The sequence below is a fragment of the Rhodofomes roseus genome (assembly GCF_022264815.1).
Source record: "Rhodofomes roseus strain CIRM-BRFM 1785 chromosome Unknown C8Q71scaffold_47, whole genome shotgun sequence".
NCBI lineage: Eukaryota > Fungi > Basidiomycota > Agaricomycetes > Polyporales > Fomitopsidaceae > Rhodofomes > Rhodofomes roseus.
In genome coordinates, this window is record NW_025953003.1 from 1 (window position 1) to 25,734 (window position 25,734).

A 25,734-nucleotide genomic window follows, 5' to 3' on the forward strand; every position below is an offset into this window, starting at 1 on the left:
TACTCCCTCAGTTATAGCCTCGATCACGCTGTTGTGTCCTGCATGCGATACAAAGTAACCCGTGGCCTGTGGAATGTAGTGAGTGGCTATCAGTATGAGAAGACCTTGGTGGAATAATAGGGCCCAGTCGTACACTATGGCTTAGAACGAGCTGTTGAGGACACCATTTGGTCACCATGCAGTCGGAGTAGCTGCTGAGCTTGTCTGTGACGAAGTCCGGGAGGGGGATGTAAGGTGACGTATGATTTAAGATCTGCAGACAACGTCATGACCGCATGCAGCTGACGAGTCGGTGAGAGGACATACAAAGGGGACCTTCTTCTCCACAGCGATTTCAAGGAATGCTGCGAGTTTCTCAGGCTCCAATGGGAAGAAGATGGTTCCGAAGGATATCTGGGAGCACATGATGTAGGATCAAATCTCGCCTGTACGAAGGATAATGAGGCTCACATAGAGAACGGAGTGCTCGCCGTGGCTAGCTAGTTTAGCATGCAAAAAGCTCTCCACCTTGGCTGCGTCCGAGCTTTGTAATTTCTCATAGGCAACTGCTTGAACGCCGGAAGGAATGAGGGGTCCACATGCGTAGATAAGCCGAGAGGACCCTGCCAGCCAGTCTCGCAAGGCCGCGATTGCTTCTGTTTCATAGCATTCTGGTGTGGCGAGGACTATTCCATCACATGCTTCCATGGTGCTGCGAGCCACGCGTTAGAGAACTTCACAGTTCACTGATAAAGAAACACGGCAGACGGCGGGCTTACTCGGAAGTCCTCAGACTCACTCCACCCAGCAACGCAAGTGGAGCGATCGGCTACAGAGTCGAAGTGAGTATCGCGATCCCACACGCGTGTGCAAGAAAAGCTCACGCGTTGCGGCTGGATTTCATAGTCATACATCGGCGGTAAACCTGGCAGTCGGACGAGAGATCCTTTGCCAGTCAAGGTAATCTGCGTTATGCATCATTTGAGTACGCCTAGAGCCCATGCCCTCTGTCAAAGATATTACCCACCTGTGCTGCCGCTTCCTCAATGCTGATACAGGTCCGTTTGGCAACTTCCTGGCTCCTGGTACGGAGATTGCCCTTTCCGCCCTGACTCTCAGGGCCACCGACACAAAAGAGTGACGTCGCTGAACCCGCGAACCAGAACAGAACCTTGACCTGTTTCTTACTCGCCTTGCGCACGGCATCAATGGGGGCACTGCCAAAGAACTTTGCGGCATCATCAACTGATGCAAACTACAGTGGGCGAAACGACTTACATCTACCACGACCAAATCGGGGCAACATGTTGTCTTGATCTCCGCTTCCGTCTTGACGCAGCTCACGGGCTGTAGGTTCACGAGCTTCTCGTATGCATTGGCGAAGGCGTTCTGAAGCGCGCTGCTGTCCAACGGGTTGGTATTGTCACATGGCAGTGCTATGATCCTGTGCTAGCCGTCTCAACGCCGCTCAGATATATCAATGGTTACGAAGGCATACGCACCGGATGCGTTCCAAAAGGCTCGACTCCTGATCCTCGAAGTTCCTCCTTAGCTCTGTCTGCACCCTGTCATAAAACGTGGGTGTGACGAAGTGTGTAATCAGGATAGTGGGCTGCATCTTCACGATCCGCGCAGCGAAGTTACACATAGGGCGCATATGTCCTGCGACAAATGGCTCTCAGTGACACGATCTCAACAATGGCCAGCAAAGCAATATGCTTACCCCATGCTTCGTAGTTGAACAAAACCAAGTGCCGCTGAGGAGACCTCGAGCTCACGGTAGTGCCCATGTTATTGATAGTCCTAGGGGAAGCCGTGGAAGGGGGATGAAGAGATACGAAGGTGGGGAGTCACTGTCGATAAATAAGTACCACAAGCCATTTCATGGGCGCCGGGGCCCAACTCCCACCAGTACGGGCACTAGCTGAGCGGTAACTGTAAGAGATAGTGCAGCATCATTAGCTACTAGTACGCACCCATTTTAGTCTAGGAGAGTGCGCTTGAGCTTAAGCAACCCTACCTTGGTCGTATATTGAAATCCTCGTGAGTTAAGAGGAGGCTATCATCTGAGCCTAAAGGACAATAATTGGAGTTTGTTAGACGACTGGCACTAGCAGCCGGACGCAAGCAACTGGAGCGGCGCAGACATACTTGTCCGATAAGTTTGTGCTTTCCGACTTCTGTTCACATCGGCAGCACTCAGCAGCGGCACGTCCGGGGACCGTGATCAGGGTACTGACGCCTTGTCGACTCCCGACTCAATGGCATGGTTGCCGAGAGCATTTCAGAGCTCGCCGAAACACAGATCCGTCCTAGGTTGCCATCAGTATGTCATTGAGCTAAATTTCGAAGAGGATCACTTAGACTCAGGACCAGGAACACAATGAATCTTGCATACGAGTGGTTCATCACTGCACATAGAAAGTTGCAAGGTTGAATGCTACGCACCACCATGTTAATTGGACAACCATGATTTCATCTACGATCGATACGAGGCATCAGTTATCACTTGACGACTGCTCAATGCAGACCTGCCTTCAACGTCTGTATGTGTACGATACACAGCAATGGGTTAGTAGTACATAGCAGTACGATCCGTGACGGCTGCAGATGTACTACTACGTAGTGACGCCACTGCACCACGGATTTATACTCATGTTGACATTCGCCGCCGCCGTTCCTCACGGATGGAGCGCTTGCTTATCGTCGCCGTGAGCATTTCGCAGAGCGCGGGGGGAATTAACTCGAACGCTCACCGACTAGCCACCCCCCAGGGTCCCGGCAGACAGCTAGTGCTACGCCACCGAGTTGATAATCAGATGACCATCCAATGAGCCAGTGACAGCCTACAGGGAAGTCGCTCGAATGCCCAGGGGTGCTCTGCGCATACGGTTAATAAACCATAAAGTCAGGGTTGCACCCACGCATGTATGACTCAGGCCGTGTCCACTGCTCCATTCACGCCGAAAAGCATCAGCAACCATGCATTAGACTCGTCTGAAGTGATCTTAGTCGCAGGCCTCCGTATAGTCCTCTTGGGGTCTGTCAGTGACGGCTAGCCAGGCCGCGCGCCCACCGGCTGCTCAACCTCGCGGGGCTTGCGTCGACACCCTCCCGAAGAGTCTCTACGGCTCTGCTCGCGCAGTTGCGTGACGCGCACCGTGGTCCTGACCCCGAGGCATTCAGCTTACTCCAGATTGACTATTTCGCGGCGCTGGCCGAGGGCTGCATATGCCGCCAGCGTCCACCGTCCAGAGATGTCGAATCTCCGCGAGAGGATAATCTTATAGACGGCAGCTTTAGGAGCTCAATGTGACGGATGGCGAGCAATGCGCAGATGTCCTCGAACTCCCATCGCGTGGATAGATGGGGGATGGATGACCATTTGTCTTCTGTGTGGGCTCTTCAGACGCCGAAGTCCTCATGAAAACAAGGTGATCAATAGACTCACAAAGTCGTCGGAAAGTGATGACCTACGCGGGGTGTATGATCTACAACGGACGTTCGAATCCGACTCTCGAAATGCCGAAGCAGGCCAAGAGGTGCTCATTCCCGGATCCTTCCACGGCAACACGACAGGTTGTGGAAGCTCGAAAATTTCCCTCCATATAGGAAGCTGGCCCGTACATGACGTACGGAACACTGTAAACAACGTATCCTCCACCTATCTAAACTTTAATGAGTACGGTGCGTAAAAGTGGGCGCATAGCAACTCACGAGCAATGCCAGTCTAGCAGTTTCCCATCGCCCAAGTGACCTCAGAATTCTTCGTGATACAGGGGCGCACCAGGATGAATAGAACTACGTGAACGCCACGACGTTCGACTTGTTCCGCTTCTCACGCATGCGCGAACAGGAGGAGGGCCAGCGGAGCAAGCGTCACTACGTGAGTACGTCTGCGAAGTATATATGGTTTGGCCACGACAGGCATGCGTGGTACGTCGTTTGGCCGAAAATAAGTATGAGACGATGAGTTCCGACGTCGCGGGGTTGGTCGATAGCGCAGGACGGTCCTTCGCTGCAAACGAGTTGAAGATCATGCTCGCGTGCATTGTCACGGTCGTCCCATATGATGTCAAGTTCCGGGAGGAGGGTAGGCGGCCGGAATGGCTTGCAACTTCCTGCTATCCATGCAGAACCGCAGAGGTGCCAGTGTTCCAAAGGAGACGAGACGTATCAGCGAGCTGAGTTGTGATGCTGACTCGATTGTTGCGAGTGTACACTGTAGAGATGTGTTAAAAACTAGACTCAAGTAGAGATCTGCCGCCATCCGTTTCGTCCAGTCTTGTCAATGTGAGTGAAGCGAATCGAAAACGTACAGTCTCTTGAGCTAACCAAGTTGAAGGTCCAAGCTGTTGTCGCTGTAGGCAGACCCATTTGGCAGACCGGATGGGCAGTTATGAAATGGAAAGATGGCTACCGTACACCCAGGTCTACAGCAACGCAATTTGAACACGGTAGTCCATCATAAGTCGGAGTAGGTCTCGCGGTCGAGTCGGTGCTGGTTGACTTTAGCCCAGTTCAGAGATAGTACCTCAAAAGTATTATTGTTTGTTGTATCGCTTTATTGGCATCAGGCTGAGGGTGTCTTACGTCAACTAGCAAGCATACCCGTCCGCCTGGTGGGTGTCGACAGCGGACAAAGACAGAAGACAATAGAGTAGCTGCCCGTAAGTATCGCATGAGAGTGTCGGAAGACAAGACTTGCCATATTCGCGCGGGTGGCAGAGCATCGCGCGAGTCACGGGACGACCACGAGACACGTGCGGGTTGTTGATCGTGAATGGGGTCCGAGCTCCCGCGCCCTGCTCACGCCCACTCTCTCTCTTTATCCACCACCAGCGATCCCCCCACCATGCCACGCAAAGCCGCACTTACCGACGCGTCCGCCGAGCCCCGCCGCTCCGCACGCATCAAAGAACAGCCCAGATCCGAGGCTGCGCCCAAGAAGGCCCCCGCGAAGCCGCGCGCGAAGAAGGCCAAGGCAGAGAGCATTGAAAAGGACGGCTCTGCCGACGAGAAAAAGAAAGAGGACAAACCGAAGCCGGCGCGTGGCAAGAAGCGCACGGCCGACGAGGTCCAGGAGGAAGACGCGGCAGTCACGAACGGCGCGCCCGCCGACGAGGACGGGCCGCCCCCAGCGAAGCGGGTACGTATTCCTCGATAATCGTGTTGGGCGTCGCGCTGAACGCGTCGTAGGCCAAGCCTGCATCTAAGGCTGCGTCGAAGCCGCCCTCCAAGGCTGCTGCTAAGCCTCCGTCGAAGGCCGCCTCTAAGCCTCCGTCGAAGGCTGCCTCCAAGCCACCATCGAAGGCAGCAGATACCTCTAGCAAGCCTGCATCGAAAGCATCTGCAAAGCCTGCGTCGCGTGCAGCTTCTGCGAAGCCTCCATCTACATCGAAGAAACCAGCGTCCCGCGCTGGGTCTCGTAAGCCCGCGTCAAAGGTGCGTACTCCGTATTGTGGCCCGACCGATGCCAGGGATCTGACCTTCATGGTACAGGTAGGCAACGAGGAGAAGGACGCCGTTGCCGCTGCTCCAGGCCAGGATAGCATCGCGGAAGAGCCCGAGGCTGAGGCCGCAGCCGAGGCTGCTGCCCAAGAGGCACCTGCTGAGGTGGCCGCTGAGGCTTGATAACGGTATGACATCCAGTCACATCGACAAAGTGGTCCTGTGCTAATTCCGACCCGATCCAGTACACGCATGAATACCGCACGACCCCATCTCCTTGGCTTGCTCTCTCAGTGTTCCTCTCCTACATTATCGCAGCACCCCGTGCCCACGCATAACGTGGCCTCGCAGTCGCGCAGCCCTATCTTCTCTTATTCCTATTTCCGACTCCCTCTTTCTCGATTCCCTTGTCTCCAATTCCTTTCAACTCATATCCTCGCTTTGTGTTGCAATCAACCGCTGCTGTGTCACTGTCTCCGCTACTGTCATCTCAGGCACACGTACTCGTACTGAACTGTTATACTAGTAGTCTGGTGGAAATGGGTCGGCCGTGCGGGCGGGACGCTGTACAAAGCCTCTTCTCCTTGGTGGTGTAGAGACATTAGGTCCCATGTGTGTATATTCTATGTATGTTGATGTTGTTTGAGTATCCGTCTGGATGTGCAGGCTGTGGTCGCCGACAGCACCACTTCTGAGCGAGCGCTGTGATTTCAGACATTGTCCCAATCGTCGACGTAGACATGATGCATTTCACTGCGCCTATGTATGCACGCGCGCGCATGTAATCCACCGTAGACCGGCGAGGAAGTGTCTGTCTGCCCTCGCTATCGATCGTCTGGATCGGTGGCACGAAGGCCATAGTAATCGAGGTGCACACATTTACCGCGAAAAATACTGCCCCTGAGTGTAGTCCACGACCCTACCGCAAGTAACGAGGCGATCCTCGTTAACATTGAGGTTGATGGTACCTTCGTGTGGGATGTGAGGCATGAAGGCAGAGTGGTGTCCCAAAAACACCAGCACCAACACCCAGACCTGCATTATTCAAGTTGCTTGAGGGCACTGTCTTCGCAGTCACACTCCGTCAGGACAACGTGTGTGAGCCATATCCCGACTGCCCATAAGGACTTATTCAACCTATTCCTGCCAGGTGCTAGTTACCGGTGCTAGGCACCATGGATATTACATACTTGACTTAACGTTCCACTGCTTCCCTTGCCACTGGCAGTTGCTTCACGCCTTGAGAATTAGCGCCCAGAAGTAGCCAGAGTCTCATTCTTGTCGAAGGTGCGTTGGCACAGGGTCTATCCGAGATCCAAGGTACAACTCATAGCGTGCCAAGCTCACTGCTGTTCGACTCCGCGGGGCAAGAGTCTTCGTGGCGACTAACCGTCTCAGTTATCGAGTCTCGAGTGTCAAATGCTCCGATAACAGAAAAGCGCAAAAGATGAATACACAGCGGAGACGATGACTAGTCCATTCTGCCCTTGAGCGTACGCTTGACCACCTTATCCTTCGTTCTGTGCGACCCGCCCGTCAGTTCCCTCAAGGACACTTCGACCGGACAACGAGACACTCACATCACATGTACGACCGCCCCCCAACCCGAGTACGCATCCCTGTCCACCGCGTTGAGCAGCGTCTGGCTGATCGTCTCAAACAGGTCCTCCGGCTCCAAGTCCGGCTCCCACAGCCCCTCCGCGACACCGAACAGCTTCTCGCTCGCGGTGCCCGCGACGACGAAGTCCTTTGCGAAGTTGATGCAGCCGATAAGGTCCGTGCTCGCGACGAACGGGCGGAACGCGCCCGAGGGCGTCTTCTGCATGCCCGCGAGCACCGGCTCGATGAAGTACGGGCCCCAGCGCTTCTCGTAGAGCGTCGAGGAGACGAGGTGGATGAAGGTCTCGGGCTCCATGGTCCGCTCTTCTTTGATGGTGTACATGTTCAGCCGGTATCGCAGTTGTTCGTGGCTGGGGTGGGTATGAGGAGTCAGAGAGGCCTGTGTGGAGTATGAAGAGGGGTGTGCACGTACAGGGTCGTTACATCTGTCGCTAGTCCTGGCAGACCGACGTATGTTCGCTCGGTCATGGCGAAGATCTAGCCAGAACTCAACATTGGCACATTGCAACAGAGCACAGTACGCACCTTCTCAAAGTTTGATGAGATACCCAAGGATTGATTCCCTAACCGGAGGTCGCTCGCGATTGCGACACAGTCCTTCCCCACCATGGCTATAACGGAGCCACCGTTATATTGCATAATCGACTACGCATTTCCGTGAGCACGGCTCAATGTCAATCATTCTGTCTTTCTGGTGTTCTCACCATGATGAAGAGAGTATTTGGGAGGAGTTCGGGAAGGAAGGGATAGCGTAGGGAGCAGGACTGGATGGCGGACGGTCGACGCGACGCGCGTTTGGCAATGAGACGCGTAAGTACAGAACGGTGCACGTGATATGCGAGATAAGATTAGATGGCGCCCGTACTGCGACATTGGAACAGTTCCAACATTGGATCACTGTAATGTCATCGACAAAGTTCCTTTCACATGCATAGTATTCATGCCACTTACATATCTCAGCTGCTGGCCTCAACGCAGACCTCACGCCGCAATCCATGGTCGACATCAGAGCAACGTCCATTACCATTACCTGCAGGGTATTCAAGCCCATCTACCATAACTATTAAACTAACATACAGCACCTCTCCGTCCACTCTTCCCCAATGTCCACTCAATCCCACTCATCATCATCCTCCTCCTCATCATCACTATCCCCTAACTTCTTATTCCTCTCCAACAGCGCCGCCGCCAAAGCCGCCGTCAAATCTCCTCCCCCTCCTCCTGCGCTCGAGCTGCTGTCCTCGACGGGCGGCGAAGTTGCGCGAGGGGGCGCACCCTCCGTCTTGCGGAGGCTATGCACGCCCGCGCCCTGAATGGACGCCAGGAGGTTTGCGCGGTCGGGCTGCGGCGCAGGGAGGCTCGCGAGCGCGCTGGGCCCGCCGCCGGGCGGGGGAGGGGGCGGAGGCGGAGGCGCTCCTCCCCCGGGCGGAGGTGGTGGTGGCGGAGGTGGTGGCGGGGGAGGCGCGCCGCCAGTGGGAGGAGGTGGTGGTGGCGGCGCGGGAGGCGCTCCGCTTGTGGGGGGTGGCGGAGGCGGCGCTGGGGGAGGTGCGCTGGGACGCGTCGGCGGAGGGGGTGGCGGCGCGGGCGGTGCGGCCGATGGGCGCGTTGGCGGGGGAGGTGGAGGGGCGGCCGTCGGGCGTGATGGTGGGGCTGGCGGGGCCGTTGGAGGTGCCGCGCGCGAAGGGGGTGCGGGCGGTGCCTGTGGCGGAGCGGGCGACGGCATGTTGCGCATCGGGGGAGCAGGGGGCGCGGGTGAGGGCACAACGCGGGACGGCGGGGGACGCGAGGGCGGGGCAGGCGGGGGCGTCGGCGGTGCCGCGGGCATCTCCTGCGCGACAGTTTGGCCCCTCCGCGGAGCGGGCGGTGGGGGCGGCTTCTTCTTCGCCGTTGGGGGCGCGGGCGGGGGGCTCTTCTGCGCGTCGCGTATAAAGTCCTTGATAAAGTCCATGTTGTTGTCGATCATCTCGCGCGCGATGCCCTGGCTCTCGAGCTGCTGCAGGAAGGTCGTCCACGACGGGTCGACGTTCGTGGACGTGAAGCCTTTCTCGGAGTCGTAGCCCATGTGTGCGACGTGCTTGAACGAGCCAGCGGTCGGCCCGGAGATCATGGACTTGTCGATCTTCCCGCCTTTCGAGGCTTTCTTCTTCTTAGACGACTTGGCGGGTTTCTCTGCGGGTGGAATAGATGTGAGCAACGACGACTTGTGGCGGGAGGAACCCCGTTCATCGGACGGCAAGCATTAACCTCATCAAGGTTGATGTTTTGGTCTATCAGTGGTACGGAGGCCGAACTGGCTATGATCACTCTCATTCACCATGCACGGTGAACAGAATGCATTGCTTGTTGGCGGACAGACCAACAGTACTGGTGCCATGCAAAGTCTCAGCAACCCATCCTGCTCACGCCCGGTATAGTCCGAAGATAGCCTGTCACCATACACACAGCGGGCACACGAGCATTTAGGGACTCTGAAACCCCTACAAAACTTAGTTCCCTGAGAACTTCGTATGAGGGTGTTTGGGCTCCGAACATCCTCAGAACATGGTGCGTTTCAGCCAAATTTCAGCGTTTGACCGCGGTGACATGGGCTCCATGCCATCCAGACGTGGACCGGTATAGTTGAGCCATGTCATCTGAGTACATCCGATGCGATATCGAGTTTTGCAGCGGGGCATCTCCGCCGATAAACGGAGGTCGAGCGGCGAACGGACAATGGGCATGAGTTAGACGTACCGGTGCTAGGCTTCGTGGTGGTCACTTTCTTGTAGAATGTCTTCGCTTCCCCTTCGTCGGCGAAGACAATGCCAATCATGCAGTCCTGAATCTGAATTGAGCACGCCACTTATGCACGCTTCTGGCCACTCACATCTCCGGGAAACGACTGGAAGAACGGTCGGTCCTGATAATACTCGAACCCGTCGTACAGCTCATGCTCCCAAATGATACCCCTCGTCCCCGCGAGGTCTACCATCTTCATATAAAGTGCATTCCGAGACTTGTCCGTGACAAATGCGAGGGCGCCCTGAAGGCCGGCGTACGACCACTCGTTCGGCTGCGGGTATGCATAATAGATGCGCGCGAGTGCGGCGGTGTGGATCTTATTCGAGCCGGCGGGGACCGCGGCCTTAACCTTCGACTTTTCGTCGCTAGAGAGTGTGGATTGGGCAGGCATCCCTCGGGGATGGTGGTGGTGGGAGGAAGAAGGAGTGTACGCTGTGCCGCAGCGGACTCGGAGATCGCGAGCTGCGCGCAATCGAATTACGGGACTGTAACTGCACAATAAGACGGGTTACATATTACTTACCTATCAACACATTTTGTAACTTTAAGTTCTTATGTAACTATTGTAGCCACAAAGGGGCCACGCGTTTGATTGGTTGAGCGATCTCACACTCACCGTCCACCAACACTATGGGCGTGCGCCGTGAACAGTGACTGGCATTACTTGGGCACTACCGCTTCAAATGTGAAACAAAGTTCAGTCTCGACCGGAAATTGTAATCCATCCATATGCCATCAACTCGATTTGGGATAGCAAAGAAGGCTGGCTGCCGTCGTCCGACAAGCTCAGGCTGACCGCCGTGTGGGCACCATCTCCGAGTCTACGCGGCGGTACGTGTTGTGTCTGAATTTCCACCGAAACGGTAGCCATGGCGCTGATGCACTCTATTCTAGCAACCTTCGAGTGATTGACACCGTGGCCACCCACCGCGATCATGTTGTGCCAACCGGCAGCCCCCGTGCCATCTTCGCAACGAATGCACTCATGCTTTGGTCATGTACTTGCTAGCTCCCAGTGGCAGAGCCATCATTCCCTGTCATTCGCGATGCCGATGTTTACGCGACACACTGAACTCAGTGAAGAGTATGGAGTCGGAACCGTTGCCAAAGCCTGGCGACAATCACTCGTGATGTATACAAATGCAAAGTAAGTTCAAGTTCGATGGACTCATCATACAACCGCAAATCCTGATGTGTCTTGCGCTTGATTAGCTCAATAAGGTGGCGGCCATCCTGTCATCTATTCTTGTTCGTCACTGAAGCAAACATAAGCCATTTCAAATGTCTCGCCGTGACAAGACATCGTCTCAGTCTACGCATTGGCACCTGGTTCATCATCCCGGCATCTGTGGTTGTAGCGCTCCGACTGAGGATATATATTGCTGACTGCCACCCTACCTCAGACTTCTCAATATCCCAACCATCGCCGCCCATGTCCGACCATTGTTCGTGAGTACGCTCGTCTCTGGAAGTCGCGTCTATCACTCACACTGCGTCAGTACACGATACGACTGGCATGGCCATGATCCACTGCCTATTGTAGACGACCACAGCCTGGTCGACGAACATAGTAGCCGACTCTCACTCAACTCTCTCCTCCAAGATCACACAGTCACTGTAAGACGCACATACACGATGGCATCTCGACTTTTACTCACACTTGGCGCCGTGGCAGTCTGCGGAGCTCTCAACGATGTCAGCATCCAGTGGACAGTCGGAGACGAATGATCGATAGCGGCGTCGAATTCGTATCGACAGAGCTCAGGCTGACTGGCAATGCACACAGGAGGCGAGCGCATCACAATCCTCTCCGCCCGAATTACCGACCCGGACAGAGTCTTTCCAGCAGCAGGTACGCGCGCCCTCTGTGGTATCTAGCAGTACCTCAACGGATTCCATATCCTTCTCTAGACCACTCCCTTGCCTAGCGACCCGGGGCATCCTACCCAGCCGCTCCTCACAGTAGAGGACTATGCCAGGGAGTACATATCACCTTCCGATTGTGTTCTCGTACCTCAGCAGTCCTACCGCCCGCACACGCACTGGCAGTCGGACTGACGTCGTTACGTCGATGCTGAGGTCAAGCTGGAGCCGCCGATCATGTTCTTCCTGCAGAGCCCGCAGCGGTGCGGTATGCCCCTCCAACATGCTCTGACAGGCCAATCTGCGAACCTGGTGGATAGAGATGATCTGATGTTCACCAACCGCGGGCCGTCCATCTCAATACGACTCATGGTATGTGAAGACGCGGTTGATGGGCCGTTGAATGCATGAGACGAAGGTTACCCATGTTATACAGTGGCCCGGATACACTCCGTGGAGCAGGCAGATCCCCACCAGGGATTTCGGAATGGCTCCTCAGCCTATTACGAAGTCCACGCTCGCGAAGTCCGTCGCAAAGGTAGTGCGGCAATTCATCGAGGTATGTCTCATACTATGTCGTAGTATGCCTTGATGGGTTCCAGCTATATCCCTGACCACGTATCTAGGAAGCGGGGACGTGCCATTGGCACACAGAGGAGGATGCGGATCTTGCGTGGCGCGTTGGTACTGGGCACATACAGCTGCAAGATCTCTCGTTGATCGGACTACAACATGTCTCCATGAGCAGTTGGCAGGCCTATGTCGCCCTCCTCCCTGGACGTGTTCAAGCCATCTGATAGGCGTGCAGACAAGACTGCCTCAATAGCTCAAAGTCATCGGTCTTATCGCCTTGTCGTTGGCGGCCTCCGGAGTTAACTGTAGTACACAGTTACACTGTACTCGACATCTGTGCCACAAGCATTGGACTAGCACTTCATTCCATACGGGTAGGCCCTGTAGTGACGTGGAATCAGATCTTGAACAGTCACACTGTGAAGTGAGCACTGGAGTACTACTGATGTTGTTGATGATCTCTCCTTGATCCTCGAGCTCCTTGATCTCTCCGTTCCAAAAAAGAAGGAACAGCAAACGTATGCTCGTATATACTAGTACTGTGCTCGGGCTGCACTGACACTGATGTCTGCGGACAAGTGTTGTACAACACAATAGAGGCGTATGACGACTAAGTACAATACACAAGGTTCAAACTATGATAGCAATGGAAGCCAACCACGGTAGAAATGAATCGTCCAAAGCAGGCAAGGTGGCGAGCCCGAATTAGACTGGCGATTGCCGAGAGATCTCTTCGCCCCCGGCGTCGTCTGTCTCCTCTCTATCACCCTCCACGAATAAAAACGCTATTCGCACGAACTATACAAGCACTCTTTACACCCAGCTACCATGGCCGACCAACTGGTGAGTTTTCCTGGCGATGTCGCGCATGCTGTAGGCTGACTTTGGGTCGCGTAGTCTGAGGGTACGTGCACGCATCTCGGCAGACAGGAGTGCATGCTGACACGGCCGTGCTTACAACAGAACAGATTTCTGGTACGTATCCGCGGGAAGGAGGCTGCTTGCACTGACCGACGCGCGCCGCGATCAGAGTTCAAGGAGGCCTTCTCGCTCTTCGACAAAGGTGCGTACGGGCCACCACCCTCTCTGCACGTCTGACGCCTTTCACCTCGTCTCACACAGATGGTGACGGCACGATCACGACGAAGGAGCTGGGCACGGTGATGCGCTCGCTCGGGCAGAACCCAACGGAGGCGGAGCTGCAGGACATGATCAACGAGGTCGACGCGGACGGCAACGGCACGATCGACTTCCCAGAGTTCCTCACGATGATGGCGCGCAAGATGCGCGACACGGACAGCGAGGAGGAGATCAAGGAGGCCTTCAAGGTCTTCGACAAGGACGGCAACGGATACATCTCCGCCGCGGAGCTCAGGCATGTCATGACCAACCTCGGTGAGTGCCCCCCCGCTGCGGTGGCCGGCGGGAGAGCTGATCGTGCCTGGCGCGGTGTAGGCGAGAAGTTGTCGGACAACGAGGTCGACGAGATGATCCGCGAGGCGGATGTCGATGGTGACGGTCAAATCAACTATGATGGTGCGTGGCCAACGGATGCTACCTCACAAGTACCAACTGATGTCCGCTTCTTCTTCCTGATACATATAGAGTTCGTGAAGGTACGTTCACCCGCATAGTACGTGCGCAGAACCTATTCTGACCGGCTTCACAGATGATGCTCTCCAAGTAAAGTCATGTACAACTAGTGTTCCCGTTATCTATTTGCAAGCTTCGCGGTATGGTATACGTAGTACATTCACAATGCAACAACAAATCCCCATATACCTCTACTACCACACCGTTCGTGCTAATAATAGTCGTAAGTCCAGATCTCTGGGTCGAACTGCCACGCAACCCTTGGGCCTTGGTGCAGCCTTGTTACCCGGATTCAAGCTCAAGTCGGATTTCACTGCGCCGACATTGCAAAGCTTTCGATCCGCTAAGGCCCAGGGGGGACCCCGGGGGAGGGAAATGATACCGATTAGATAGCCAATAGATAACTCGAAATGCCGCCAGCGATGGCGGTGAGACCTTGCTCGCGCGACCCTCGGGAACAACGACGCGCAAGAATAACTGTACGTCGAGTCGTCGACTGTCAAACCGGCTGAAGTGCTCACCGCAGGCGTGTACTGGCACTAGAATATAACAGTGAACACAGAGTCGACCCAAACCTTCCTTCAAGGAGCTGGCGTCATGCGAGCATCCTTTTCCAGCTTAGGCTACGAACAGAACACGCCCCTCTACAATGACACTTCCACCGCATCCAGCGAGTCGACTCGCCCACATGCCCGAACTGCGACACCGCGCGCGAGACTGTCCATCATTTCGGACTCGAATGTCCGGCACACGACGAGTCGGACCAGCAGCCGCAGGGTCGATTCGCCATCTCCTCACCGCACCCTGATCAGTGATATGAGCCCTTCAGTATTGTCTCCGGTGCTTTCTTTCTTTCCTTTGAGGGCCTCTGGGACCATGTTTCTCGAGTGAACTGCAACTGACACTGGCCACGCTGCTATACGTACAATGTAGGTACTTATCTTACATGGCCTCACTGGCATGGTGCAGGCCCTGGTGCGCCCGATGACCGAAGTTACCCACTTTGGGTGAGATCAGCAACAACGCCAAACAAGTGTGAAGGCGCCCGGCAACACTGTGACTTTCGACTTGGGGGAGTCTTCCTCTTGCGAGCAAGGGACAGGTTTCCCGTAGTCCGGTCGTCCCTGTCTTCTCTGTTACCCTCCACGTATCCCGCACGAACGCCCAAGCACTCTTTCCACCGAGATACCATGGCTGACCAGCTAGTGAGCTTATCTGGCAACGTTGCGCATGTTGTGGGCTGACGTTCGTTGTGGCCCGCGTAGTCTGAGGGTATGTGCGCGCATGGCACCTCTGTGGACAGAAGTGTATGCTGACACGACCGTGCTTGCAACAGAACTGATTTCTGGTAAGTACGTATCCGCAGGAAGGGGACTGCTTGCACTGACCGGCGCGCGCCGCGATCAGAGTTCAAGGAGGCGTTCTCGCTCTTCGACAAAGGTGCGTACGTTCGCCTCCCGGGCCTCCATGTCTGACACCCCGCCTCGCACCGCGCAGATGGCGATGGCACGATCACGACGAAGGAGCTCGGTACGGTGATGCGCTCGCTCGGGCAGAACCCGACGGAGGCGGAGCTGCAGGACATGATCAACGAGGTCGACGCGGACGGCAACGGCACGCTCGACTTCCCCGAGTTCCTCAAGATGATGGCGCCCAAGCTGCGCGACACGGACACCGAGGAGGAGATCAAGGAGGCCTTCAAGGTCTTCGACAAGGACGGCAGCGGCTCCATCTCCGCCGACGAGCTTCGGCAGGTCATGAACAGCCTTGGTGAGTCCCTGCGGCTGCGGTTGCGTGGTGGGTGGAGGTGTTGACCATGGCTGTTGCGGTGTAGGCGAGAAGCTGTCGGACAGCGAGGTCAACGAGATTCTCCGTGAGGCGGATGCGGACGGCGATGGTGTAATCAACTACAATGGTGCGTGCCCAGCGTATGCTACCTCACTATCACCCACTGATGCCCGCTCGATCCTTCCTGGCGCGTGTAGAGTTCGTGAAGGTATGTTCACCCCCGTAGCATCCGTACCAAACGCGTACTAACCGGACCCGCAGATGATGCTCTCCAAGTAAAGTCATGTACAGCTAGTCCCCGTTATCTATTTGCAACCTTCGCGGTATGGTATACGTAGTACATTCACAATGCAACGACAAAAGCCCTCTATTGTATATACCTCTACTACCACCTCGCCGCCCGTCAAGTCCAAATCTCTAGGTCGAACTGCCACTGTTCCAGACTCGCATCACGCAATCCTTGGTGCAGTCGTGTTATCCGGATTCGAGTCGGATTTTCAAGTTGCTGTTTGCTGCGAGCACGGTATCCGCTGTACGGTGCCGACGACGCACCGACATTGTGGTGAGGGGCCCGAGATCGGGCCGGGACGTCATAGATCCGTGCCACTGCACTCCATCCGCCGCCGCAGTAGTGACTCCATTCTCCTGCGCACACAACAAGCCTACACAACTCACTCCTATATAAGCAGCACTAACCTGTGCCCTACTCTGCACCCCCCGCCCACTCACACACGGCCCACAAGCATTTACTATCTACACCGATCTCGTCTACGTACCCCTATCTACAGTCTAACGAATTCACGATGTCGCCGTCGCACAACGAATCCAAGTTCAACATCCTGCCGCATCCTGCCGTACGTCCTCCTGCCATGCCCTCTACGGATTGCTTTCTGACACGCTCGCTCGGATAGAGGACGAACGACCCCCGCGACCTTGAGCCGCCGCAGCTCGGTGCGGGCCTGAACAGCAACCCGGAGCAGCAGGCGTTCCACGCGCGCGGCCCGTACAAGCCTAGCCAGCAGGTGTTGCAGGGCGTTGAGCAGCCTAGGGTGCGTATTCACGGGTGCCACTCTCAGTACGCGCACGAGCTGATGCGTCAATCGGATATGTAGAGCCGCGAAGAGTTGAAGGCGCAGTCTGCGCAGCTGAATAACCGTCAGTGAAGTGCCACTGGCCTACGACCGACTGATAGTATGCATATGAGTCGCAAATGAAATGTCCCAGTAGGATTGCGTTGCTGTCGTGTATCTGTAGTCTCTGCTGTACATGTACCATGTCCGACGGAAGGTTGTAATGTAATTCTATGTATGACATTGTTCAGGGACATTACTTCGAGCTCGACATGCAATAGCCTGTTGATAGATGTCCATGCGTATCGACTGCATGCAACTATCGGTCCGATATGATAGGATTTCGCTGTCCCGCCTGTGAGTCGGGTTGTTCCAGGTATACCACTACCTACCGTCAACCGTCTTTGTTCTCGTTCGATCCTTGCGAAACTCCATGATCACTTGTCTCAACCCAACATTATTCCGGCCCTCAGATAATTATCGAACTCAGGGGAGGCTGCTACAAACATCATCTCGATAGTTGTCAGCCTGAGGGTGCATCGCAGACGTCCGTGTCCGCGTCCAATGCTGGATCTGACAACATGCATGCATCTCAACAGAACGTTCAATCAAAAGGGACAGTATGTAACACAGTAGGACCACACCACGACGACGCTCGCACATTGCTCGCGCGCCCCGCGCACAAAGGTCAGCGCGGCCGCCAACATGGCTAGCACTCGTACTTTAGAGCATCCAATTGCGCAATCAGACGTCCGGACATTCCCCATAAAGCTTAACGCTGCCGCGAAGCATGGGGCTGATCAAGCCCAAGCCTCGCTGCCAGTACCAGTGTCCCGAACCATTCCTGCACCGTACTCGAACACCGTTAGCTGACTTGCAGATGGCTCCGCGCGCAAAGAACCCTGTAGAGACGACCGAGCCGACGAGGAGGTCGACGAGGATATCGGCGCAGCCGAAGAGCGAGCTTCCGGCGAAAGAGGTGAAAAAAGCGGCGCCGAGGACGAAGAAACGGACTGCAGATGATGGGGATGATGAGAGTCCTGCGGTGAAGAAGGTGTGTGTTCGTCGTGCGGTCTCAACGTCGTACAACGCTCGAGAGAACAAAGAGTGCACTTCGCGTCCTCGGGAGTTGTTCAAATACATACACTAAAACACTTATTGTTATCCAGAGCAAAGCGAAAGAGGCTGCCGCCGAGGCACCCGACACCGAAGAGTCGAACGAGAGTACGCCCTCAAACCCTTTGCAAACCCTGTCGAGTCTCACATCTTCATGCAGAGGCCGCGGAACTCGCGACCATCGACATCGGCGACGCACTCCCCTCGCTCACGCTCAAGAACGAGAAGGGCGAGGACGTCGACGTCGCGACGCTCGCTGCCGAACAGGGCGTCATATTCTTCCTCGTCCCCAAGGCTGATACGCGTGAGTCCCTCGTGCCGCATACTAATACACCATGAAGCGCAGCTCACCGCGTTACATGTTACTTGGCTAGCCGGATGCACGAACCAAGCCTGCGGCTTCCGCGACATCTACCCCGACTTCACCGCGCACAACTTCGCCGTCTACTGCCTCAGCGCGGACAGCCCCTCCGCTCAGTCCAAGTGGCAGACCAAGGTCCGTGCCCCCCTCCTCTCTCTTCCCCCTCCCACACGCGGTGACACTGATACGATCGTCTGCAGAAAGAGCTCCCCTACCCGCTGCTTTCCGACCCCCAACGCACGCTGATCACCGCGCTCGGCGCGGGCGAGGGCGGCAAGACGAAACGGAGCCACTTCATCTTCGAGGAGGGCGGCAAGCTCGTCGAGAAGAAGATCCCCGTCAAGCCTGCAGATAGGTGCGTTGCGCATCTTACACCTGGGATCCAGTGCGATCCGGGTGCGTGGATGTTGAATCGGATATTGATCATGACCTGGTTTCCGACAGCCCGAAGCTCGCGCTGGAGTACGTCAAGAGCGTCGCATAGGTCGAATTCGAGCTGCGTGGGCTCGCAAGGTTTCTGTTCTCTTACCGCAATTGTGTGTAATGTCGGATGCTTTCTTGCTGTGTTTGTATGCATATACGCCGTGTACCGATAATCACCAAACGTCCTACCAAAATGTGTTACCTCGTACCATCTGAGGGCCGGATACAGCGGTACTGGGCGTCCCAGCGTTGGGTTGAAACAGGTGATCATGGACTAGTTTCGCAGCGATTGTACGAACAGAAAGAAATTTGACGGTAGTAGTGGTCCGACTCATAGGTCAGACAGCGAATGGCTACTTATCGGCTGTGAGACCGATAGTTGCATGCAGTCGGTCCGCATGGACTGGAAAACTAAATGACATGTTGCTATGATGGTAGTATAAAGGGATATACAGTGGGCCAATCAAGTACCAGCCAGGATCGCTGCTAGGTTGCTCCCGAGGCGATAACACAACCACGATCTGCCGCTTTAAAGCACGAGATACATACCAGTGTCCGTTGCGAATAATGACGACCTGCCGTAGGCTAAGGATATCCACGTGAATTGGAAGCAATAAACACGATAACAATGTGCCCCATGTCCAGGCTGTAGCTAATCGCGCGTGAGGGTCAGCAAAGGGTCCAACCATTAGGGACTACGACACTCACCTGTGTGACACAACACGCAGCCTACTCCGCCTCTTTCGAGTTGATGGATGCGGACGACAGTCTCCTGCTGAGGAACGCTTTGATCTGCACCGAAGGCGACGTGGGAGTTGATGGCGAAGGACTGGCGGTGCGCGCCGCATCAACCTTCTCTAGCGACAGCGACTCTAGCTGCGCATCCGTCGTGCTGAGCGTGGACGACGACGAGCGTGAGCGGCGTATATACGGGCGTGGCGGAGGCTTCTCTGGCTGCGGCGATGCAGGGCCAGCAGGCAGCTCCGGGGCGATCTCAGCACCGAAGTCGTCGAGCACGGCGCGCGGCGGCGGGCGTTCGACCATCGCATCCAACAGCTGCGGTCACTTACGGCGATCAGTCAAGAAATCGCCCCGGCTGTGATACTGACGCTGACCTCTCTACGTAGTTCTTCGCTATCGTAGTCGCCCTCCATCTCTTCCAGGCCAAGCAGAACAGTGCCCTTGCGGAATACTTCGCCTTCCTCCTCTACCCAGCTCCGTGACCTGTGATACACCGCGACGAAGAGCACATCCATCAGATTCTGCGATGGTGTGCACTGCATAGGCACTCACATGTCTGTCGTAGGAGAGACCATGCCGTCAGGCTCAGCTGCGATCAGCTCATCTCCAAGGTGCGCATCCTCATCGTCCGAATCGCCCAAGTCGAACGCTGGTGGTGACAGGACCTTCTCCGGCTCTACAGGCTCCGGCTCCGCGCGGCCCTTGCCCTTGTCCACGCGCGGGGTAATCGGCTCGTCGTCGCTGTCCTCAGACAACCCATGCACGGCGTGGCCATTGCCCGACGCCTCATCGCCCGCAGAGCCGTTCGCCTTGCCGTTCTCAGCCTGCAACCCGAGCCCGTGCAAGAACAAGGGGCGCTTCGGCGGCTGACACCGGCCGAGCAGTGCCGTCAGGTCGTCGTTGAGTGCGAGCAGCTCCTGCAGGCGCTCCGGCTCCGTCGTCGTCTCGATGACCACCATCAGGCTCTTCTGCGCCTCCTTCACGTTCGCGCTCATCTCGGCGACCTCGTCCTGCACGGGCGCCGACGGCGCCGACGATGACGACGGCGAGCGCGCGAGGACGTCTTCCAGCTGGCTCTTGTATGCACGCGCCTGTGTGATCACTCCGGAGGCGGTCTGTTGTGCCGCGGAGGGGACGTCAGTCGGGGCTGCGGACGAGACGGAGGAAGTGTCAGAAAGGGGTGCAACCTTTTTCTCGTCGTCCTGCCGGAAGGTCTTCGCGAGTTCGCTTTCCTCGATCATGTTCCATACGCCTCGGCCCTGGCCACGTCCGCTCGCACCGTCGGGACTGGATGGGTTGGCGGCCCTCTCCGCCTCCTCTGTATTTCGAACGCAGGTGTTGAGGATGTCTCGGCACATGCTGTCATGGGTGTGTCAACCATCGCGCATATCTCATAGGGTGGTAATACACACCGGGCCATCTCTTCGTCCGCTGGAGGAATGTTGACGTCTAGACAACGCATAGTGTGATTGGCTTTGAGCCCCGAGCTGAGGGCCATGACACCAGCAATGTCGAGATTGTTCATGGTCAAGTCCAGGTGGAGCAGCGACTTCGACTCAGGAAGAAACTCTGCGAGCGCAATCGCGCCAGCCGGCGTCATGCCTGTTGAAGACAGGAACAATCGCTTGAGCGCATCGTTCAGAGTGAACGCTGTCCGTAGTGATTGAATCTATTCGCCGCAATATCTGTCAGTGGAGACGATACAGATCGCAGATGAGGACATACCCCTTCTAGACCCGGGCCACAACATGGGTTCTTCGACAAATCGAGCGTCTCGAGGCACGAGTTGTATTTCTAGCCGACGTGTCAGTCCGCTGTACTAACGAGTCGTCAAAGTAATTACCAGCGCCTCCGCGACAGCGATCAGTCCCTGGACGTCCAGCTTGTTCTCGCTCAAGTTGAGCACCTTCAGCGTGCGATTGCGCTTCAGCACCTGAGAAATGTACGTAATCCCAGTCTGTTCAACCGTCACGTCAGTGCCAAAGCCAGCCATACATAGTTTCAGCACTCACCCGGATGTCGTTGCCCTTCAAGTCCAGCGTCCGGAGAGCACCCAGCCTCGGCAGGTTATCCAGCGCACGGACCTTGTCCAACAACGCCACGCTCGGACCCTGGTCATACCTCTGCGTGCCATGCGCGTGTCCTAAAGCTGGCGAGCCCGGCCCGTGCGGCACCGGATGTCTCGCGGTGATCCCGCCCTGCGCTGACGAAGTGATGATCGGGACGGGCTGCCCTGCTGGCGACAACGGATTCGTGTTCGCCACAGCCGCCGTGCTGTTGCCCCCCGCAGCGGCCGCCGCCGCTCGCCGCGCGCGGGGGATGTACGGGGTGTAGGTTGTATGTGGAACGGTGTTCGGATGGCGCGGTGGTGGCGGGAGTGGTCCGGAGCGTGGTGGGGGCGTCGCGGTGCCGTCGTTGCGCGGGAGGGAGAAGGTAGGTAGCTGCGGCGTGGATGGCGGCGTGGATTCGGGGCTGATGATGGTGGGGGAGAGCGGCGAGCTGGGTCCGGCGTTGGGGAAGCGGTCGGGGTAGTCTTTGATCATGAGTGCGATTGCGACCGCACCTGTGGCGCTGATGCGGTTCAGTCGTAGGGAGATGTTGCGCAGGGAGGACTTGCGGACGACGTTGGCTGCACTAGACTGAGCTGACCGTTAATACCCCAGTGCTCAGTTGTGTACTCACCGAGGGCGTCTAGGGCGGTAGGTTTGAGCGAACAGTCGTCTAATCGGAGGGAGACAAGACCCTGCTTGGGGGCTTCGGGCAGTGCGTTAGCGATGTACTCGATTGACTTCTTGTCAAGCGAATTCTGCGAAACGTCGAGAAATTGCAGGCTTTTTGTCTGCTTGGATTACCGTCTGCACACGCGTACTTCGAGACTTGTACACACCTTAGACAAATACGCGCCAATCAGTCGGAACGCTGTTGCCTTTAGTCGTCGATTCGACGCGACGGAGAGGAAGGTGAGGCTGTCTGGTATTAGTAATGAGTGTAGTATCGGCTTGAGTATCTGTACGAGTCATCGGCGATCGGAGAGTTAGGAGAATACGCTGATGGACATACGTGTTCGTCCAAGTCACACTCCTTGAATACGAGTTTCCGCAGACCCCATTCGATGGTGAAGACATCCGACAGCACTGATGCCGACCCAATTGTCAACTGGATGCCCGAGAGATCGATTGTGCGAGGGTTCGTGCCTACAGCACGCTGGTGAATGTGTGAGTTCGGGTCCAGATATGTCACTAAATTGAATGCCTAGAGCGTCACGCTCAGACAGTCTTCCACCGGATTCTGCATGGATGAGCCTCTCCGTGGGCACGACATGAAAAAGCACGGTAGTCGAAGTTACCAAACAATGCTGCAGCCAAGCTGCAACACTGACCAAACTTCGGTTGTTTTCTGCCCGGTTCCCTGCAATAACTCCCGCGAGCAAGCTCCATTCACGCAAAATCCAGGGCAGACTGTCTGCCGTTATAGGATGTACCCACACGTCGCAAGGCATTTCCGGATGAAACCGACTATCCGTCAATGGACGTGAGATATGTCACCAGAAGATGAGATATCCAGGTCTCGTCACAGGATAACCCCGCACGCCGACAGGCATTTGTCGGACGATCGACCATCCGCAAGACCACCAGTTCCACACTGAACTGGGTGTACGCCACACCCTCTGCGCTATACACAGCTCTGGGTTATACAGAGGACCGTCCCGCATGGCGCGCCTCCCATGTGCGGTCCATATGTTCGGGAGGCAACGAAACTAGCGGTTCGCTGACGTGTGGAAGGTGCGGAAAGTAATCGGTATGCTCTTGCAGAACAACAGACAGCAGACCAAGGGAGACGACTCACTTTGAACGCAAGTGAGACACCTGGATCTGGAACCTCCTCTCGACCAACGCAGCACTCCCTGTAGAACGACTCAACCTGATCAAGGCCCCACCAAGTATCGTCGCCGTCCGCGCTCGAAATGCTAGTTCCGCCCCTCAATATGCGCCGTCTCCTCTCCAGCTCCCGCTCCTCAATCGACTTCTTCTCCTCCTTCATGTTCGGCGTGGACGGCGGGTTCGCCGCCGATATCGGGTAGACCACCGTCATCTCCGGAAGGATGAAGTGCGCTCGCTTAAGCGTCGACGCCTCATCCTGGTTCGCGTTTGCTTGCTGAGTTGGCAAGAGTTTCGAGAGGCGAGCCAAGGAGAAGAACGACTGCTGTGGAGGTGGTGGTCGCTTTAAGATGGACTTTCCTGGTGTTGGTATGGTCACAGCAGACGAGGAGGCCGATGAAGCGAGCATTTCTGCAGCATGTCGCGCTGTTCCAGCAGGGGTTTGGCAAAGGATGGGAGTTGTCGACAGACAACTTGCCTCACCGTCGTTAAACTCGTTTCGCCGCTGATGCTGTATGAATCACGTGACTTCCTACTGAAATGTCTCGTTCTAATTAATCTCCTTGTCGTCAACCATCATCATCTCGTTGTCAGTTGTGCTGAATAACAGAAACCTTGTGCTCTACCAGTCTGCTTTCGTAGTTTTCGACTCACTGGGCTATATACTCCACCACCAGTGGTGGAATGCGCATAACATTAAGTATGCGCGTCTCTGCGCCATCCCACTCCGACAGATTGAAGCCGTCATTAGTTCACTGCCTACTAGACCGAGCGTCGGCAGCGTTCTTTCTGCCCGCTGAAGGCAGTGTGCAGCTGTGCTTGCTATAGGCGTACAGGCTGATTCCAAACCAGTTTCAGAAAATTACGACATACAACAACACACCAACCAGTCATTCAGACTCTTGACACCGTACATCAGGTTTGTTACAACCTAGCTCGATGCCTCATCGTGGTTTGACCAGAAACAAGTATTCAAGGAGAGTCCCCATTCAATATCATACATTCAGGTCGCGCTCATACAAATTTCATATCCAGGAAAGCGAGCACCTCTTGGTTGAATGCCTCCCTCTCCTCCCACATCGGCGTATGGCTCGACGACTCAAAGGTACGCCACTTCACCTTCTGTATCTTCTCGAAGAAAGGCCGCACCACGAAGTCCTGCGCGACGTCCATCCTTCCGTTGATGACGAGGGTAGGTACCCGGATCAGATGCAGCCTGTCGACGATCGTCCAAGACGCCAACTCCCCGTCCGGCGCGGATCTAATCACCGTCAATAACTACATTCAGTGACTGCACAAACTAACGACTCACATCGTCGCCGGCACTACGATCCGGTCGTCGTCAGCAAAGAGGTCCTCCAGGGTGCCCGTGAACTCCTTCGGCTGGGGATTCAGGAAGCACCCATGCTTCAGATGGAACTCCTTCAGCGACGACAGCAACTTGGCCTTGTCCCCGTATCCCGCCGCCATACCCTCCAGCACCCAGGGCGGGAACGCCTGCAGGAGCTTGATATTTGACTCCATCCACAGCGCATAACTCGCCAGGGAATTCGTCAGCACCAGACTCCTCAGCCCCGCCGGCTGCCGGCGCACTGCGAGCTCCGTCGCCAGTATCCCTCCCCATGAATGCCCTATCAAATGGAACTCCTCATGGATCCCGAAGTGGTTGAGAAGGTTGACGAGTTCATCGAGGAACAAGTCGATCGTCCAGAATTCCTTCGACTTCTTCGGCAGGTGCGTCGAGCGGCCCCCGCCGATCTGGTCATAGAGGATGACAGGGACGGACGCGCTGGACGTAAGGTCGCCGAGGGGAATAAGGTAGTCGTGCGCCAGGCCGGGGCCGCCGTGTAGTCCAATAAGGGGTGCGCGGGTGCGGTTCTTCAGGTCTCCGAAGACCTTGTAGAATGTCTGGTATGTCTCCCCTTGATGTATGAAGGGAATCGTGCCCTCTGAGACTGTAGCTGTAGCCATAGCGCTGCGTGCGGAACGACAGACACTGTAGGGCCTGCGATTTCGGTTACGGTGATTTCGCGTTGAGGCTTTGACTTACCTCAGTAAGTAGTGATATCGCGCGGCCTGGGAGGTGAGTCGGGGCAATAGAGTATCTACCTGGTGTCTACGCCTGGCACAACTTTATATCATCTGGGTCGCAACTGACCAGTGCACGCGTACCTCGAATCACCGCTCGGTCTTACACATCAACAGGTGAGACGGTCAGATACGGCGGTCAGATCAGAGCCCCGTGTGGGTTTGACAAACACCTCTACAAAAGTCCATGGACTCCGAGCGAATGATGCTAACAGCCTAGCGTGTTTCTTTGCCCATTGGTACCTCCTGCACATCCCCGCGGCCTATGTCTGATTCCATGGTCGCCAACTCCATGGCACGCCGCGGCCACTATGTACTACTCAGGGAGGAAGGTGTGTACATATCTCTTTCATGTATACCTCCCGCTCCTCCTACATCGGCATGAGGCTCGACCCCTCGAACGTGCGCC

At 56.0% G+C, this 25,734-nt stretch overlaps 12 protein-coding genes across 12 annotated transcripts; 7 read left to right on the plus strand and 5 right to left on the minus strand.

Moving 5' to 3' along the window:
* Positions 1–1,769, minus strand: C8Q71DRAFT_719010 (uncharacterized protein; the record flags this gene model as incomplete). The annotated part of the gene is made up of 9 exons (XM_047921267.1): positions 1–66; positions 134–253; positions 307–393; positions 451–691; positions 784–944; positions 1,007–1,207; positions 1,258–1,423; positions 1,482–1,641; positions 1,703–1,769. Coding segments are annotated over 9 exons (1,269 nt in total), but the record flags the coding sequence as incomplete, so codon positions are not given.
* Positions 1,770–3,759: 1,990 nt separating this feature from the next.
* Positions 3,760–4,370, plus strand: C8Q71DRAFT_792342 (uncharacterized protein). The gene is made up of 2 exons (XM_047925409.1): positions 3,760–4,239; positions 4,299–4,370. The coding sequence occupies exon 1, from the start codon at positions 3,889–3,891 to the stop codon at positions 4,165–4,167; it is 279 nt and encodes a 92-aa protein (XP_047772401.1). The 5' UTR covers positions 3,760–3,888; the 3' UTR covers positions 4,168–4,239; positions 4,299–4,370.
* Positions 4,371–4,798: 428 nt separating this feature from the next.
* On the plus strand, positions 4,799–6,079 carry C8Q71DRAFT_912140 (uncharacterized protein). Its single transcript, XM_047929176.1, has 4 exons — positions 4,799–5,128; positions 5,179–5,424; positions 5,482–5,618; positions 5,676–6,079. The coding sequence occupies exons 1-3, from the start codon at positions 4,835–4,837 to the stop codon at positions 5,611–5,613; spliced, it is 672 nt and encodes a 223-aa protein (XP_047772402.1). The 5' UTR covers positions 4,799–4,834; the 3' UTR covers positions 5,614–5,618; positions 5,676–6,079.
* Positions 6,080–6,772: 693 nt separating this feature from the next.
* C8Q71DRAFT_792344 (nucleophile aminohydrolase) lies at positions 6,773–7,829 on the minus strand. The gene is made up of 5 exons (XM_047925410.1): positions 7,755–7,829; positions 7,576–7,695; positions 7,463–7,527; positions 7,011–7,400; positions 6,773–6,950 (listed from the first exon to the last, which is right to left on the minus strand). The coding sequence occupies exons 1-5, from the start codon at positions 7,755–7,757 to the stop codon at positions 6,902–6,904; spliced, it is 627 nt and encodes a 208-aa protein (XP_047772403.1). The 5' UTR covers positions 7,758–7,829; the 3' UTR covers positions 6,773–6,901.
* A 227-nt stretch (positions 7,830–8,056) lies between these two features.
* C8Q71DRAFT_825209 (uncharacterized protein) lies at positions 8,057–10,289 on the minus strand. Its single transcript, XM_047926275.1, has 3 exons — positions 9,917–10,289; positions 9,784–9,868; positions 8,057–9,219 (listed from the first exon to the last, which is right to left on the minus strand). The coding sequence occupies exons 1-3, from the start codon at positions 10,220–10,222 to the stop codon at positions 8,162–8,164; spliced, it is 1,449 nt and encodes a 482-aa protein (XP_047772404.1). The 5' UTR covers positions 10,223–10,289; the 3' UTR covers positions 8,057–8,161.
* Positions 10,290–11,466: 1,177 nt separating this feature from the next.
* C8Q71DRAFT_891830 (uncharacterized protein) lies at positions 11,467–12,703 on the plus strand (the record flags this gene model as incomplete). The annotated part of the gene is made up of 5 exons (XM_047928679.1): positions 11,467–11,526; positions 11,618–11,683; positions 11,911–12,066; positions 12,131–12,253; positions 12,321–12,703. 5 exons carry the CDS (start codon positions 11,467–11,469, stop codon positions 12,489–12,491), a joined length of 576 nt encoding a protein of 191 aa, XP_047772405.1. The 3' UTR covers positions 12,492–12,703.
* A 295-nt stretch (positions 12,704–12,998) lies between these two features.
* C8Q71DRAFT_819125 (putative calmodulin) lies at positions 12,999–14,298 on the plus strand. Its single transcript, XM_047926145.1, has 7 exons — positions 12,999–13,110; positions 13,165–13,171; positions 13,231–13,242; positions 13,298–13,330; positions 13,390–13,662; positions 13,723–13,810; positions 13,934–14,298. Exons 1-7 carry the CDS (start codon positions 13,096–13,098, stop codon positions 13,938–13,940), a joined length of 435 nt encoding a protein of 144 aa, XP_047772406.1. The 5' UTR covers positions 12,999–13,095; the 3' UTR covers positions 13,941–14,298.
* Positions 14,299–15,050: 752 nt separating this feature from the next.
* Positions 15,051–15,927, plus strand: C8Q71DRAFT_863705 (calmodulin; the record flags this gene model as incomplete). The annotated part of the gene is made up of 8 exons (XM_047928216.1): positions 15,051–15,065; positions 15,126–15,132; positions 15,197–15,208; positions 15,268–15,300; positions 15,358–15,630; positions 15,695–15,775; positions 15,846–15,856; positions 15,910–15,927. 8 exons carry the CDS (start codon positions 15,051–15,053, stop codon positions 15,925–15,927), a joined length of 450 nt encoding a protein of 149 aa, XP_047772407.1.
* Positions 15,928–16,451: 524 nt separating this feature from the next.
* On the plus strand, positions 16,452–16,811 carry C8Q71DRAFT_863706 (uncharacterized protein; the record flags this gene model as incomplete). The annotated part of the gene is made up of 3 exons (XM_047928217.1): positions 16,452–16,502; positions 16,560–16,697; positions 16,761–16,811. 3 exons carry the CDS (start codon positions 16,452–16,454, stop codon positions 16,809–16,811), a joined length of 240 nt encoding a protein of 79 aa, XP_047772408.1.
* A 787-nt stretch (positions 16,812–17,598) lies between these two features.
* C8Q71DRAFT_863707 (AhpC-TSA-domain-containing protein) lies at positions 17,599–18,679 on the plus strand (the record flags this gene model as incomplete). The annotated part of the gene is made up of 6 exons (XM_047928218.1): positions 17,599–17,772; positions 17,888–17,942; positions 17,995–18,138; positions 18,209–18,330; positions 18,396–18,550; positions 18,640–18,679. 6 exons carry the CDS (start codon positions 17,599–17,601, stop codon positions 18,677–18,679), a joined length of 690 nt encoding a protein of 229 aa, XP_047772409.1.
* A 1,000-nt stretch (positions 18,680–19,679) lies between these two features.
* On the minus strand, positions 19,680–23,810 carry C8Q71DRAFT_792369 (RNI-like protein). The gene is made up of 10 exons (XM_047925411.1): positions 23,206–23,810; positions 22,420–22,563; positions 22,247–22,366; positions 22,042–22,198; positions 21,372–21,988; positions 21,203–21,316; positions 21,085–21,153; positions 20,772–21,028; positions 19,912–20,718; positions 19,680–19,842 (listed from the first exon to the last, which is right to left on the minus strand). Exons 1-10 carry the CDS (start codon positions 23,644–23,646, stop codon positions 19,698–19,700), a joined length of 2,871 nt encoding a protein of 956 aa, XP_047772410.1. The 5' UTR covers positions 23,647–23,810; the 3' UTR covers positions 19,680–19,697.
* On the minus strand, positions 23,806–25,345 carry C8Q71DRAFT_792372 (proline iminopeptidase). Its single transcript, XM_047925412.1, has 3 exons — positions 25,288–25,345; positions 24,550–25,233; positions 23,806–24,498 (listed from the first exon to the last, which is right to left on the minus strand). The coding sequence occupies exons 2-3, from the start codon at positions 25,206–25,208 to the stop codon at positions 24,252–24,254; spliced, it is 906 nt and encodes a 301-aa protein (XP_047772411.1). The 5' UTR covers positions 25,209–25,233; positions 25,288–25,345; the 3' UTR covers positions 23,806–24,251.
* Between the last annotated feature and the right edge of the window lie 389 nt (positions 25,346–25,734).